The sequence below is a fragment of the Manis javanica genome, chromosome 7 (genome assembly GCF_040802235.1).
Source record: "Manis javanica isolate MJ-LG chromosome 7, MJ_LKY, whole genome shotgun sequence".
Lineage (NCBI taxonomy): Eukaryota > Metazoa > Chordata > Mammalia > Pholidota > Manidae > Manis > Manis javanica.
In genome coordinates, this window is record NC_133162.1 from 19027096 (window position 1) to 19044504 (window position 17409).

General features: G+C 37.9%; 1 protein-coding gene across 12 annotated transcripts in view; it reads right to left on the reverse strand.

Moving 5' to 3' along the window:
• Positions 1-10462: 10462 nt before the first annotated feature.
• The window catches only part of ADD3 (adducin 3), a 164276-nt gene continuing 157329 nt past the window's right edge, over positions 10463-17409 (reverse strand). For 10 of the 12 annotated variants that reach the window (XM_017677508.3, XM_017677489.3, XM_073240445.1 and 7 more), the window contains 3 exons: positions 15078-15201; positions 13365-13460; positions 10463-12747 (listed from right to left, as the gene is read on the reverse strand). In XM_017677508.3, the coding sequence (XP_017532997.2) occupies positions 12455-12747; positions 13365-13460; positions 15078-15201 (513 nt within the window). In that variant the 3' untranslated portion in view covers positions 10463-12454. The remainder of the gene's footprint in view (positions 12748-13364; positions 13461-15077; positions 15202-17409) is intronic. The other 2 variants (XM_037001288.2, XM_037001290.2) reach the window with 1 other exon arrangement.

The window sequence follows — 17409 nt, forward strand, 5'->3', positions numbered from 1 at the left end:
CATGGAATTAAACACAATAACGTCTGTGAAGCACAGGGCCTAGGACCCAGTGGGCACTCAGCGGGTGTTCCATCTACAAATGGCCTTCATTTCTCATTGTCTTTTCCTTCTCATTTGACTAATTTGATATTAATTGACTAATTCTGATCAGTAAGCCCTGCAGTGGTTTTTAAATATGACTACAAATTCTTTGACTTTTTTTTTTACTAAAGCATCATTGATATACAATCTTACGAGGGTTTCCCATGAGCAACACTGTGACGCTCCTTTCTTCAAAAGGTGGAACCTAATAGCTTTCCCTTGAAGATGCGCTGGACTTAGCACCTTGCTTCTAATGGGAGACGATACGGCAGAAGCGAAGGTGTGTGGCTGCTGAAGTGAGGTCATGCCGGCCTCGTGTGTTCGGCATCGTAGACTGTCTGCTCCTTGGGCCACACTATCAGGAGAACACGTATGCGAGGAGAACTGAGGGTCTCTCACCCACCGACAGCCAACGCCAACTTGCCAAGCATCCTGGAAGCAGAGTCTCCAGCCCAGCCCAGCCGTCAGATCGCTGCAGCTCTGGCCACAACCTCTTGAAAGACCCCGAGCCAGAAAGTTCCCGAATTTCTGACCCCAAGAAACTGTGAAAGATAACAAATGCATTCTGTTGTTTTAAGCCTCAGCATTTTGAGTGATTTATTACACAGCAATAAGTAGTACATATTCACTGCCTTCCAAAAGGTTTGAAGCTGCATATAAAGGCGCAGCTATAACGAAGTGGAAACTATTAGAACAAGATCTGAAAGATGAGAGTGAGGTAGTAAGTGGGGTGGGTACAGGGAAAAAGTTTGTGACAGTTCCCTTCAACCAGAAAGTCTGGTTATAAGACAAAATATAGCCCTAAGGCTTCTTAGAAGCCAAGGCAAAAATGGAAATGTGATGGGTCATGTTAAAACTAATTTTTTTTTGCTCTGAATGATGATATGGATTTGACATGTGGGCCTTTAGATAAATAGCACCATAGAGTATGGTGGATGGTATCTTAGTATCTTGCACACATTCTACCTACTGTAATCATACTGAGCATGTTTGAAAATGGTGAACATACAGTTCACTTAGTTTTTTGGCAGTTTTCAGGAACTCTTGGGAAAAAAATATACACTGTACTTAAAAAACTTTTTACATAGGTACTAGACAAAAAATAAACTATAAAGCATTTTTTGGGAAGGTCTCCATCCCACCCTGTCCCCTACAGGTCAGTTTCCTTTCTCATGAGCGGTGCTCTGTGACTGATTTCTGGTTTAATTTTCCAGGGTAGTTTATACATATACATATACAATATTTTATATATAATATTGTTTTCCCCCTTTATTATGCAAATGGTAGCATACTATAGGCATCGTTCTGCATTCTGCTTTTTATTATTCAATATTGCTATGACTTAAACATAACATTTCTTCTAATTATAATTTCTTGATTTTGAGTTAATACTTTATTATTCAAAATTTAGAATATAAAAGAGGGTCAAGAAAATAAAAAGCAGTTGTATAATCCCACCACCAAGAAATCACCAGTTAAATATATGGTGTTTGAGGTGTATTCTTTTGCATTTCCCCTATATCAAATATGAAATATTCATAGTGTACAGTTTAATTTTTTAAACTGCAGGATTTCATATTCTGTGGTCAGCTCCCTGCACCCTCTTCCATTACATTGTGTGTATACGCAGGCTTTTCTTAAAAAGATTTATTTTCTTAATGCCCTGCCCAGCCCTGGCCTGATACAAACCTGCCTTTTCTGGGTCTTCTCCAGATTGCTTTGAGAACAATTCTAACTTCCGTCACCAGGGAATCAGCAAGATAGAAACCAGATTGTGAAGCATCCTTTAAGCTTGTTCACAGAGGACTTTCTCAGCTCACCAAAATGTGGCAGTGGAGTCCCAAAGAGCAGTCCTGCATGGTGGCACTCAGCTTTCACGGGGCAAAGTCAGCTAGGAAATGGCATCCTTTCTGCAGGAGACCCACAAGCGGTTACTTCCACTGCACATGTCAGACTCACAATGACCTGTCAGTCCCGCAGGACTTGCTAGGAAGCTGCCTTAGGTCTAGGCATTTTCATTATGCTTGAAGTTGCTGCTCCGGAGTACCCGTCTGGGAGGAATCAGCATAATTCCTTCGTCCATCACCTTTCCACAGCAAGGTTTTTCACTGGAAAAGGGTGAGATAGGGCTCTCTGTTCATTCCCTGTCATCATCTGCCTTTCTTTCTCAAAGATGGGGAATCTAGTCGCAGTTGTGCAAATAATTCAGGAAAAAATAGGAATGACAACATTTCGAATGGTTAACGGGGAAAGGGATAAGCCAGCTATAGCTTGATTTCTTTCCTAATATGCATTTTCTTCTAGCAGACAAAGGAGACCAGAAAAGAGAGTATTAACAATACCTACATTAATCGAGGGCTTAACACTGGGCTCCATGCTAAGTTTTATGTATACTGTAATCACACTTAATTCTTAGAACTACCCTAAGAGATTAGTACAATTATTATACCCGTTTTATAGAAAAGTGAAAAACTCAGAATCAAGGTCAGGTCTCTGACTCCAGAGCATAAACTCTAAATTATTATACTACAATGATTTATTATTGGACAAAGAAAAAACCGGCTACAGTTTCAATGTGGAAATTTGAGAGCATTATTGGCATAACTTTAATAAGATAATGTGTAACATATCATGCACCCACAGCTAGAATATTCTAACACCAAGGTGCAAGAAAACACAAACACGGTACAATGTAATAGTTTACTTAATTGGTATCTGCTCTCCCCAGAGAGCCAGGTAAATTAAGATGGTAAGATAACAAACAATTGTCCTTGGGATTCAAAGTCAAAAATATAGGCTCTCAAGTTTGATTATGTAGGTTTGAACCCCAGCTATGCCACTTACTGTGTGACCTTGGACAACTTCTCCAAACTTAATTTTTCTCATCTGTAAAATGGGGTGGGGGTGGGGTAATAGTTTAATTCAATTAATGTTGAATTACATTAACGTATCCATTTAAAGCACTTAGTGCTCAGCAAATTCTAGCTCTGAACATTTTACACACTCAGTTATAATGTGCCAACAACCTCTATCAATGACAGCAGCCTTCAATTAAACAATTAGTGAAGATCCAATAGGCAATACAGGAATTAGAAAACCACACTGCTGATCAGGATATAGCGGTCATATCACTGTTTATTTAATAGCATACCTGTAATAGTATTTGCTAAGACCAACACTCAGTCTTCTAGTCTTTGTGTATACCCCAAGTTGTCCTTTTGGGCTCCTAACCAAAAGCACACTTTATACTGGACAGGAGGACCCGTTCCACTGCGGATGAGTGAATGCCAGTGGGGCCGCCCCGGGCAATCTGCCCCGGGGTAAATGCTCCCTCACGTAAAAGCCCCTTCAGCCAGCAGACAGCTTCGGGAAGACATCTCTGACATTGCTGCCTAATAACTGACTTTCCTATCAGCTGATAAAAAGGCTGCATCTCATGAACACCTGGCATAACAGTAAGAACCAGACTTGGATTTGAATCTTGATCTTCCACTTACTAGGTGGTAATATGAAACAAGTTACTTTGCTTCTAAGTCTCAGTCTCCCTGCGACAGCAATAACTCCATACTGCAGATACTGTAACTCAGACACAAAGTACAATGCCTACACATGGTTGGCGCTTGATAAACTAGCATTATTACTGTTGTTTGCCTTACAGATCAGACTAATAACTCTAACTAGGATTTTCCCCCCTAGTTATTCCCTGACTTTTCAAATTTAAGATATGTAAGGACATCTTTTTGCTATGTACATATTATTAATATGCCATCAACTTGAACAGTATTGTTCATTGTGAGCAAAACACAGAATCTATTTTTGGCCAAGCATGGTGGAGGACATGTTAATTTAAGGACGCTGTTAATTTAAGACAGGCTGAGGTAAGTATGATCCCAAAGGGCTACTGGAGTTTGGTAAAGGAAGAAAGTCATGAGAGAAACATCCTCAGGCCAGATGGAGAGCTAGGAAGGCATCTGGAAGGGTGCAACCCTCTGCCAGGTACAGGGCCTATGGCATATGAATGTAAAGAGGCTCTGTGTGCCAGCGAGTAGGAATGGATGTTCTTTGTACAACTGTTGGGAGTAGATGACTGAAAGACTCAAACAGGTAACGACAGACGTGAACTCCTACAGGGAAGGGCCCAAGGAAGCCATTCTCTCTAGTAGCAGGCAGGAGGAGTGAACTGAGAGGTCGTTATTTGGGCAAATGTGTCAAGACAAATCAGAGCCCTTCTGACTCAGTGGCAAAAGGCTATTCCCACAGCCAGAGGGTGATGGAGGATGTACCTTGTAGAATGAGAGCTAAAGTCACGACCACATTTATTTCAGGAGAAGGAAACACTGACCACTCTCTTTGATTCTCTTCTATTCAATTAGTACTTTGAGGAGCATCTTACAGTGTCTATGAGTAGGGAGGCCAGAGTCATCAGCAGAACCAATTTTTCTATGACAAAACTGTGTCTTCAGATAGGAAAGATTAGTTCACAAGGAACATATGGCTGTCTTCACAGCTAGTGTTTCAGTAGCACTTGGCCCTTGTTCATTTGTCGCTGCTAGTCCTCCTAGGTAGGTTCTGGTGTGAAATATTAATAACCCACTCCTGCTGCCCTGTGGCACTCTTACACGGCCAAGTCTGTCATAGCAAGGGGCTGCTTCCATTTGAAAGTTGGGTGGGGCCCCTTCCCGTCTGCAGCACTCCTTTCCTCAGACATGAGTCTGGCTGCCTGACCCCTGCCCTGGCTGTGGTCTCCAGCACTAGTCCTGATGAGGTGGGGGCACTAAGGCAGTTGTAGCTCCAGGCTCTGGCTCACTCAGCAACAAGCCATGCCTGTCTCTAGGCCAGCCACGACCTTGTGTCTTGGTTCCGAGCACTGCCTTGCTCCTGGGATTCTGAGCAGTATCTTATACCTCAGCTCTGATAAAAGGATCCCCATCTGTCATTCTCCTTACATCTGAGTTCCTGTCCTAAACTATACTCAGGCCCTTAAACCTGGGGTCCTGCCCTGATCTTGCCATTGCACCACAGGAAGTAGAGGAAGTGCTGCTCTCAGAGCCTAGCCTGTGGCTGGGGCTCCTGCACATGCTACAAGACCTTTGCAATCCTGCTTTCCTGCTCCAGATCCCTGGCAGGGACTCACACCTCCCTGACGCAGGCCACTTTACCAGATTGAGCTTTTGGTTGACCGCCACATCCTCCACATTCCATCTTTCACCTGCTGGGCTGCACTTCCTACTAGCTGCTTCAGTTCAAGCTGTTCCCCCAATAGCCTGACTTTGCTCAGCAAGTGGGCAGAACTCCAGAACTTGCCCCACCCAGTCTGCCCTGTTCTTCTGTACTTAACTGAGCCATGCTCAGTTTGACTTTAGCAAGTGTATGTGTATGTACTCTTGCTCAACATTAACCTAAAGGTCAAAATTGAGACATGAGAACATACTTATACAAAATCATTTCATATACATAGTTCTAAAATATGAAATATTAAAAAAATACTTCAAAACTGAAGCATCTCAATTATCACACAACATATTTTAAAAGGCTTAACACATTCAAACATCCAGATGCAGTGGGAGCCTCCCCCCACTTTTCTCCCCTCCCACCCTGTGGACCAGCAGATCTTATTAGAATACATTTTAATTGTCTAAATAGCCTCAAATGACCTTTAATTGAGTTGAAACAATTAAAGCCAACATTTCCAAAATAGAAATCAGGTAGGAAGTAATGTTTAATCTCAACTTGTTGGTCCAGTAAACACTTTTGGAAGGTTTTGCCTGTGCCAGCCTACAAGTTGGCTGTATCTATGTGTTCTCTCCTTAAACGGAGGAAGTCATCTATTCTGAAGTCAAAGTCTATCAAACCAGGCACCACTGCAACCCAGCCCTAGAGCGTTTCTCAACAGGAAAGGGGTGAGTTATAGAATGCAACGACTTCCTCCGCAGCTCCCGCACAGTAAGATTTTTCCGAAGCTATTTCTTTTCAAAAGAACCATTGGTTAGATCCTGTTTATGAAAGCAAATGCCCTTACATTAAGTAAGTAACGAGAGACATGACTCTGGCAAATCATTGAAAAGGGTGCGGCGCAGCTCCAGGCCCAGGCTAGAATGGTCACTGCCAACTTTTTTTCTTAAACCCAGAAAAGATTTTTTAAAGTCAAGAGTGCCCGAGGGAAATCCAAAAAACAGTCTACCTCTCATTTCCTTCATTTTATACTCATACTACTTCCTCATTCCCATCCCCACTTGTTAGGATATTACTGTTTTGGGAAATTCATATTTTTCCTTGAAAAATCTTAAGTCTACATATCAACCTGACAGGGCACTGTTTGGCCTAGTAAGCCCAGTTAATTAGCACTCCAAATTGGTCTTTCATAGGGCTCACATTTGTACTGGCTTTTTGAGGGGCAGTCTAATGAAAGTAAACCGACAATGGGGAAAAATCCTACCTATAAGATTGTGTATTACATATTAGTTCTCTGTCACTTCAAAGGCACATTAAAATTTTTTTTCAAATGATTTCTTAGAAATTTAATATTCTACAATGTACATCCCAATTAATAAAATCTGTGCCACTGATTTTAAAGTATGGAATTTGGCAAGGAACTTGTATTTTGTCTCGTGATAGGAGTTCCTTGGGACTGAAAAATAAGGGATTTTTTTTTTTTAAAAACCATAATAAGCAAGACCAAGACTGACCCTGGAAAATGACAAAACCTAAAGTAGTTTGTGTAGGAATAAAGCAAAACAATAAAACAAAAGCTAGTTCAAACAATAACTTTCACCCCTGCCGAAATTATACATGCCTTAAAAATAATGGTGGATTGGGTATATACCCATCTATCTTCCTGCAGGATAAAACAGAACATTTTTCATTATTGAAGGAATATCAAAAGGTGCCAGTTTGTCATCAAAAGTATAAATGGCATTTAAAAATATCACAGGTTGCAGCAGAAAGGAAATCAGCACTTAACTTGAAAATACACAAAAAACTCTGAGAGTATTTAACAGACTTGACATTTTAGGAAAAACAATTATTTGTAAATAACATATGGGTTCAGTTCTGCAATATGTTTCTCCAAACTATTCTCATAATAAAAGTTCTAAACATTATTTATAGGGAACTTTAGGAAACTGTGTATTTACCAATCCCTGACTTAATGGGTTTCCAAAGGAGACTGTACTATAGGAGAAAAGTGCGAGAGGCAGACTTGAAGCCCCTGGCTGGAATCGTGGCTTAGTAGCCTGAGCACAAGCATAGCTTCTCTGGGGCACTGATTCTTCCTAAGTCAGAACAAGAGAACCAGGGTGTACAGAATGAATGAAGTACGTTGGCATCTGTAAACTTTTCTCAGTCTGAGACTGCATCTAGCAATGCATAATCAGAATGGAGTTTTAAATCCAGGCTCAAAGATGTTTTGAAGGAAGTTTCCTTAATTAGCTAAAACCAAATCTAGATCCAGGATTGCCCCCTAATGGTTATCTCATAGAAATGAAATGCCTTAAAAAACAACCGAAATTGTAAATTCAGTTTTTTCTATCAAAAGTTCCCCCAAGGGCCTATCCTTGTCATCTCCAGCATGTACACTGGATTTTTCTCCAAGAAAAATCATCTCCAAGTACATTCATTTAAATAAAGTTGTAAGTAGATACAGTGTATTTATTTATTTATTATTGTTTCAAGTACTCAGCAGCTACTTTTATTTTTTCTTCTACCTCTTCTAGATTATAGTAAGCATTCATATGGGCTCTATCCAAATATTTTTTTAGATTTATTTTATTTTGGTATTGTTAATGTACAATTACTTAAACATTATGGTTACTAGACTTCCCCTATTGCCAAGTCCCTCCTACATACCCCATTACAGTCACTCTCCATCAGCGTAGTAAGATGCTATAGAATCACTACTTGTCTTCTCTGTTGTACTGCCTTCCCTGTGCTCCTCCCCCTCCACAATATGCGTGCTTATCGTAATGCCCCCTTTTCCCCCTTATCCCTCCCTTCCCACCCATCCTCCCCTGTCCCTTTCCCTTTGGTAACTGTTGTCCATTCTTGGGTTCTGTGAGTCTGCTGCTGTTTTGTTCCTTCAGTTTTTCCTTTGTTCTTATACTCCACAGATGAGTGAAATCATTTGATACTTGTCTTTCTCCACCTGGCTTATTTCACTGAGCATCAGTGTATTTATTTTTAAAACTACTTCTATAACTAGATTACACAGTCCTTTCAGGTTTTTAAAATAACACTTTCCTTTGAATGTCTCTCACTGACCCCAATGTTGGAAATAAAAATGAAAAATAAAAAAAAGGAAACGATGAAGGGCTTTTCCTCAAGTCTTTTTTGCAATGTAAGTGAAGGTATAGATACCTCATCTTCCATGTGTCATGGTGGATTTCAGAGCTGGTTCTTGACCCTGAATAACGGTATCACCACAGGTTGTTCCTGCTTCCCAGGGATGCATCAATTTCCTTGTTCTTGGGGTGATCTGTTGGGAAAAAAAAGTGTTCAAAATCAAAAGTTAATACTTTATCCTAAAACTACATCCCATCAAGTGTTAAAATATGAACTTACCATGGCTGGATTTGTAGTCCAAAGTAAGAATGGCCCTTATCCTAAAAAACTCCATAAAAATGTATACTGGAGCCACATAGGATCTGGCGCACAGATGGCACCAGTAATTTTAGAAATCTGACTTTCTATGGGTGAAATTCTAGCACCTCCTTTTCCTTTTCTACAACCCTGTGTTTTATGATCTACAAACGGGGTAACATCTACATTGTTGGGAGGCTGGAAAGGCCAAATGAGGAAATCATTAAAGCACTTAGTATATCTTTAATACACAGAAAGCAACAAAAAATGATAGATATTACCAATTATATCCCCAGTCAAAAAATGTAGGTCATTGAAGGGGGCATTATATTGCCACCCACAGGCATGAAACTCCCCTGAGGAGTCATTTTCTACCATGGTTTCTTTCTGAGATCACACATCAAAATTTTTCAATGTATTCTCCATTGTCACTGGAGTCTCTGCTGGTAGGATGTGCACTGGTGAAATGGGATCTGCTAACACAACAAAGTTGAGAACAGTTTAGTGAGGAGAATGATAAGGAACAAAGGAAAAGTCTTCTCTACTAAGTTCTGGGTATTTCACAACAAACATGGTGGTGCCTACAGACTATTTAATGAAGTGAAGTGCAAGGACAAGAAACACAATGGATTGTTAGGTCTACTCCACCCTCTAGTGGCCACAAAGAAGATTGTTCTTTTTAAAATTCTGGCTTGGCCAAGACAGCACTTAGGATGTGTATACATTCTTCAGTTTAAAAAATAACCAGCTTATGTTTTCTGCTTCTGTCCAACAAAAGACCAAACAAAGAAAACAAAAACAAACAAACCATACTGTCAATCTGATCCATTCAGTTTTCTATTCCCTGCTGAATGGAAATACTAACAAAGGAAAAGGCAGAGGCCATGCACGCTACCTCTCATGCTGTGTCAACTCTCCAGTGAGAACTCAAGGTAATCGTCGTTATTGTTTTATGGAAAGGAATTCTGAAATCAGCATCTTCCTAAAGCAGCAATTTTTCACCACAGGGTTATTTACAAACCAAGGTAAAGAGATTAAATATGCCTAAGACTATGAATCTATTCTTCCCTGCCCAAACCTTTTATTTTTATAATGGGTAATTGTAGAAAAAACTTCAATTAACCAGAACCCAAATCACCACAATTTCCCCTCCTGTGCTCTATTTTTAGGACAAAGTGGGGAAAAAATTTCACAATAAATCATTCATATGAGGGATTTAGTGTGGAAGTCTTCTAGGCTGGATTATCTTAAGTAGAAAAAACCCAGAATAAAATTACATTCATACCATGACAACTAATATATAGGAAATACATATATAACTGAACAAGAGCTGAAAGAGAACATTTTTTGAATGTTAATGCAGAATTGTAACCTATTTTCTATTCTTTCTGCTATTTTCTTTATTGCTACATTGTTACATAAATAAAAGCAAAGAGAAGGGTAATGTATAAGCTCAGCACATATTGTGCAACATTTCCTATTCTATAACCAAAGATGTGAACAGTAGAATTGAGACTGAGGATCAGAATGCTAAGTCCTTCAAAGATCTTAGGCTCTCAGAGATACAGTTATGGTCAACCATAACCTATCAAGTCAAGTAACAGGTCACTTGGGGAATATTTCTGCCAATATGAGCTGAGACAAAAATCATATAGTTGATTTTCAAGTAATTTGAGAATAACTTTATCAGGACATCTCTTATTCAGATTTTACTCAAAATCTCACTGAAGTATAAAACGCAGGAGTCCAGAAAGTAATTCAGGTTAAGTAACCACCCCTCAATTGAAAGCTCATTATTCCAAATCCATCTATTTAAAATACTGTTTATTTGTGATTTAACATTAATTAGCATTACATCTAAGAGCAATATCAGATAACATTTATACATTTTCCACAGGACACAGGGGTTCACTGGCTCATTCTTTATGCCAAAGCAAGTAAATAGAGGCATTAGCAAAAGGTGCAAATAGTTTTCACTGTTGTGTTTAAAAAATATTTATGCACATTGCATTCATTTAAGATATATATATTTTTAAAAAGTTATGGAAAAGCATAGTTCACAGGTTACTGTTTCTACATACATTGTAATACAACATAAATGATGTAGAACATAATAAAAAAAAACTTCAAATACAGAATTAAGCAACTGAAAGTTTCCACTAAGAGATTAAAACACTGATTCCAGTAGTTAGTGAGATCTAGAATGAAATTTCCAGGCTCTGTTTCAACTTTGTATCATCATACATACACAGTCAAAGAGAACCAGCCCCAGAACACACTGTAATCAATGTAATTTTTACATGCCAACTCAACCCCCCAGAAACACTTGGGGTTATTTTTTACCCACTGACCATTTTGGATCATTGATTTTGATTTTACATTGATTTGTGACACGACTTGGGTGAAGGGGAAAAAAAAACTATATTAAGCCTAGTTTTAAATTTGTATTTACATCAGAAAGAAAGTTAACTGAAAAGATAGGACAAATTTGTAAAAATCAGGAAGTGGTAGTTTTCTCACTAGGGGGATTAGACCCACTGATTTTTTCTCGTGCTGCCTTGTAAAGATACATGAGTTGAAAGGATTTGACCTCCTAAATTCAACTATCAACAATGATATTGAACCTAATGATTTTCACAGAGAAGCAGAAGTTTATAAATTTGGGACATGTTTCTACTGATAAATTACACTTCAAATCCTATCCTGGCTATGAGTTATTATCCAAACTAGAATACTTTTCATGCCACTTCTTTTGTTCCCTTCATTTTTCACTTTCTCTTTCATTTTCTTCCTTTTCAATTTGATTATCTTATGAGAGCTTCTCCAATGATTAGCAATATTAAGAGAAAAACAGATTTAAAAGGTTCAAATATGAATCTAGCTATGCTTTTAAATGCTCTAATCCCCTTTTGATATCAAGGCCCTGGATTCTTGAATTATATTGAAGTATACTTAGTACCAAGCAGCCTCAAATATGCTCTACTGTTAAATGATTAGCTAATATGTTTAATGACACTTTTGTACTGAATGGTATACAAACATCTCAACATACAAAAATCGTTTTTGTCAGAGTTAAACTAAATAAACCATGTTATGTGTACAAAATCCCCTTTGTTGAAAAATAAGGGGCATTCTAAACTAATAAAAAAGGAAGTTTTCAAAAATTATAGTTTACTAAAATGACCTTTTTTTTGGGAGGTTGCAAAGCTACTTCAGGTGAGAACATTTTATACAATGAATAAAGTTCCAAATGAATCTTTTCTCAAATTAAAAAAAAATTATATGCCAGTGTATACTAATGTTGTAGATTCTTATCTTAGAAGCTTTTAAAGCATTCTGTTAATGCCCACTGTAACGATGGGAACCAAAAGGTACAGCTGATAATCATCATAAAAAAATTATAATCTGATTACCAAATGAATCAGGTGTTGAGAAATAAAAATTCTCTTCCTTGTTCACTGGTAATTTCTTCCAACAGATACTATGGAGAAGGCCTGAAGTAATTCAGACAGATATCTGTTTGTGGTGAATTATAATATTTCATGAGGGCAGAGCTACTTAAAACTAGCAATTGTTTAAAAATGCAAAGCCTTTTTTTACATATAAAATGAGAGATGATATTTAAAGTATTTTTCATAATATGTTTTTCTTTTAGTAAAACCTCTTTCCAGTTCTTAAAAGTCCAGTTTGCTGCATACCCCCAATCTGGTTTACCACTGCATATTAATGATCAACTTAAATGTGGTATTTAAATGTGCAACGTTACATTGTAATAATAGTAATTATAAAAATACTTCAGTTAGGCTTCAACTTTCTCCTTTTTTTTGTTCTTTTTCAGAAAAGAAGGAGTGCGGAACTTCTTCTTTTTCTTGGATGGTGATTTTGAAGGTGAGCCTTCAGGTGACAGGACTTCTTCAATTTTTTCTGGAGACTTAATGGTAATCTCGATGTTCTCTAAGGTCGTGCTGGTAGTTAGCCTACTCACTCGCTTAGCAAGCTCGTCTTCAGCATCATGCACATCATCCTTGCCATTCACCACCATGACCGGCACTTCCATGGAGATAAAGCTCTTGGAAAACAGCTCATGGTTTTCTACGAAAAGGGAGGTTTTTTTTTTTTGTTATTTTATATAGTTAACATAGTCCCTCGATTTTATACAACTGAAATATGTTAAGCAATGTACTAAAGCATTACTTTAGCTCCAACGAAGAGATCATTATTGTAACAGACTATGGATCTCTTAGTAAGCTTATTTTCTTAAGTGGTATATAAATGGGAAGCGGACAAAGTTGTTAGATTAAAGAATGAAAGCTAGGTAAGTCCAGTTTCATGACTTGATAGATTCATTGTAAATCAAGTCAGTATAAATGAGGAAGACAGTACAGGTTTTTCTTTAACTTTGGGATCACTTGGCAATCAAAACTGAAAAATGATTTCATGCTTCTGATTGGAAGGCATATGACAAACTAATTTTAATTTCACAAATTCTTCAGAACAGGTTGCCAAAATCCAGATTAAGGTAAATCAATAGAAACACTGAAGAAGTGGCACTCCATTTAATAAAACTAAGATTATTGGAGCTTTAAGTAAAATCCACGGCAAACTTAACTGCAGTCGGGTGTTTGGATTTCCTTAAATGAAAACACACAATGGAAGGACAGACTCTTGAGACCAATTCAGTGAATGCTATGGGAAATTACAGTGAATACCTTCTAATTTTTCAGGGATATTTTGCGGAGACTGAGTTTGAGACTGAATTTGTGAAACAGATGAAGCGTCATCTGAGAGTAATTCCTGCTCAGCATCTGTTGGATAAGAGTTGAGTTAAAAGCCATGCAAAACAAGAAGCATAAGATTTCAAGGGAGGTTAGTACATACATCAAATGCCTGCAAACAGAGACGATCGGCTCTTTAGCAATGAGCTGAGCATGCTAACAGTTACCCCATATATCGATAATTAAGCACTTAAGAGGAGGTTAATGTGTTAACATTTCTGGCAGCTAATAGTAATTTTACATACATGCTCACTAAGGAAACATGGCTTCTGGCAGCCCAGGCAAATAAAATGTTTGCATTTAGCTTTTGCCAGAGTGTTAGAAACCAAAATATATTGAGCAGCCAGATGACAAGAATTATGAAGCCTCACCAATGATGCTACATTAATGAGGCATAATGCTTCATGGAATTTTTGAATATCCAATTAGTGATTCCTGTGGACCAATATTAGTGAGCTAACTCAGAAAGTCATAATGATATGAAGGAAACTATTTATAAAGTTATATATAAAAGGTAATGGTTCTAGAGTGCAATATTTATTACCTGGCTTCTTTAGGCTTTCAAAAAATAAGAGATTAAAAAGGGAAAGTTTACAAAATACAAAAATATAGAAAGTTTCCAACCTTATGTTATAAGAAACAAACTCGGTAATACCACTTAGGACATTTAGGGTAATTATATTAATGAGTCAGGATGACTCCCTTTGTGTCAAAGGCACTAAAACACTGATAAAAATCGTTCCCTGGATGAGCCGGATGCCGTCACTCTTCTTACATGATACTAACATGGACAGAAACTCTTGAACACTTGGTTCTATTTTCCTTTGGGTAAAAATTTCAACTCTATGTTGTGGATGTTCTAAAGCAGAGGCTCTACCCTTTTTGGGGTCCCAGACTTCTTGTCCCCCATGCCGAAATCCCCCTTCCCCAAATGTGTATTGTACAAAATTAAGCACATATTTTTCAGATGGCTCATGGACTGTCTAAAGATTATCCAAAGACCCAGGAATGAAACCCCTGCTATAAAGAATCTCTTATTCTTGAGAAAAAAAAGGCTAGTATTTAATTAGCTGGGGTGTTTTCATTAACTTCTTAAACATAATCCTTACTTAGGGTTCTAAAGTCAGAAAAACTCGAGCTCAGCAGTGCCCATTGCCTAAGGAAAGTCACATGGAAATTCTAGTTTGCTTTATATTTTAATTTTGAAATTACAATATTGGCACTTTGAGACATCCAGGAACAACAGAGATTCTACAAAGCATTAATGCCACATACTTGTGAATCTATAATTATGTCAAAATGTTTTTTAAAAAGCCACATTCTCTGAATGTTTAGACCTATTAACGTATCGTCATGTACTCTAGCTAATAATTCTTTACCCATCTGAGGATTTCACTTTACCACGGAAGACTTTTCACTACCTCCTGAGGAAAACCATTTTCCCTACATGTTAACATAGATGATCCGTAGTGGCTCTTTGTATTTCAGCTCTACCTATGGTCAGTAACGACTGGCAGAGATGACACAGAATAATCAATTGTAAAAGGAACATTTTAAGAAAACATCGATTGTCTTCTATCACCCAACTTCAGATGCTCCGTTGTTAGCAGTGTGGTTATCCTAGGCTCAAACTAAAAATTAACTGACCTTCTAGCCCTTGCTGTTTGCGTTCAATTGTCTTCTTATACTCTTCAAGTTCTCCTTCTGTGAGATGACTAAAAGGATTGGGAGGAGCTGGTGGGGCAAGATCGTCATCTTCAAATTGCATGGTCTTAAAAGAAAAGCATTGACTCGTTAGTAAGAGCTTTACTTATACCTGTATACTTACATACTTACATATTTATACCTATATACTTATTTATAAATATAATTACATATATATTCAACTTCATTCACATACATATAAAGGCATATATTGGTGTCTGTGATATCCCACTGCACAGAAATCATAATAAATGATAAGCAACCTGCTTTGTTTAAAATACTTATATCAGATGTGCAATTTTAGACTACTGATCCAATGGACTAAAATTTCCAGTGCTGTTTCCTTAAAAGCCTGTATAGGTCAATTTAAAAAACTTAAAAAAAATAAAATAAAACTAAGGCAATTCTAATAAGCTTCCCATAACTAAGAAATACCTTAAAAACCAAGAATTTCCTCATTTCAAAAGCCTTTGTAAAAAAGGCTTAGGAAAAGAAACTGTATCAAAAGAACTTCTTTTAATTTGCTATGAAAATAAATTTGTAGCTATTTGCTCTAGGAAACAGATTAATGAGACTTTGAGTTAAACCTGGCAGACTGAGCCCATGCATTTTTAAAAATCCCTCCCAAAACCTCACTAAGATGAGAGTAAAGGAACAATAACAAAAATGGTATAAACTTTTAAGGACAAAAAGAATGGGAGAGGAGACAACAGAGGATGAGAAACATTAGCACATGTTTTGGCAGATGGGAAGCAGTGGGAAGCATGGTAGTACAGCTGAGAAGGTTGAAGCCTTAAGCCAGCAAAGAAGGATGCGAAACGAGACACATGCTGACGTGCTCTGTGGAGGTCTGGTAAGGCAAGAAACTAGAGGCTTCAGGAACCACAGAAAGTGGGAGTGAAGAAGAGCTGAAAAGGGGGACAGGTTAAAAGTCTGAGTAAGGTACAGGTAGGTTCTCAGGTCTCCTTTCCTATTCCATACAAGCATTTACCTCTCTCCCATCTCTGAGATCAGAGGCTTATTTTTCAGAGCAACTTACTGAGTGAGGACACAAAACACAGCTGAGGGCTTCCAGAAATATGACGGAAGACAAGAATGAGCCTGGCGAATTCTCTGGATAAATTGAGTGGTCCCAGATAAAAGAATCAAAGATATGAAGATCTGGGGATTATCCAGAGAAACAACCCAGTCCACATCCAATCACCCTCAGTGAGGCTCCCGGATTACCAAGCTCTGCACACCCACAGCTTCTGTGTGTTTTTTGGTGTCCCATTCTAAAACATTAAGCAAGCAACTACCACAATTTTCAGACACTTGAGGAAAGCTTCCAAGATAGAAGATAGAGATCAGGATAAACAAGAAAAAGGGAACTCACACACACACTACAGGCAGCTGAAGAAAATTTAAAATTGATTCTCTTGGAGCAATAATAGAAAATATTATCTCTATGAAAGTTCAGGATTTTATTTTTAAAAATTCAGGGAATAAGAAGTCTTAAAAATAAAAATATAAAAAAATCAAAATAGAAAATCAAACAGAAGGGTTAGAAAATAGTCAACAAATCTCCCAGAAAGTAAGATAAAAAGGCAAAGAGATGGCAAATAGGGAAGGAAAAAAAATCAGAGGCTCAGTCAAGGAGATCAATTTAACAGTATATCCTGACAAAAGAAACTGGAAGGAAAAACTATTTGAAGAAATACTTAAAAAAGAAATTCCCAGAATTGAAGGATATGACTGCAGATCAAAAAGGGTTACATTTATAAATGCTAAGAACAAAGACTAAAAAAAAATCTACTACAAAGCACAGCATCATAAAATTTCAGAACAGCAGGCATGCAGAAAAGGTCTAAAAGAAAAACAAGGCCCAAAGGTACATGAACCACAATGCTCTCCTACTTCTCAACAGCAGCATGGAGTTTAGGGGACAATACAGTGATGCTTCTCATCTTTGGGGGAAAACTATGTCTAAATTAGAATTCTCTATTTTATGCACATCTGAAGGTAGAATATAGGATTTCATTCTGCTACTTCCTATGCATCCTTTTCCAGAAAGGTACTAAGAGATGAGCTCAATGAGGAAGGAGTCAGTCAAGAAGGTGGAAGTTACGTGATACAGGAAAGAGGGGACACAGGTCTCCTGAGGTTGAGCCTGAGCAGCTGGCCTGAAGACAAGTAGCCCAGATAGGGACCAGAATGACAGAGGGCTGGAACTGAGACATTATCTGCTACTTTTGGCCCTTGGGAAAATAATATTAAGAGGGACTTTATAATTCTG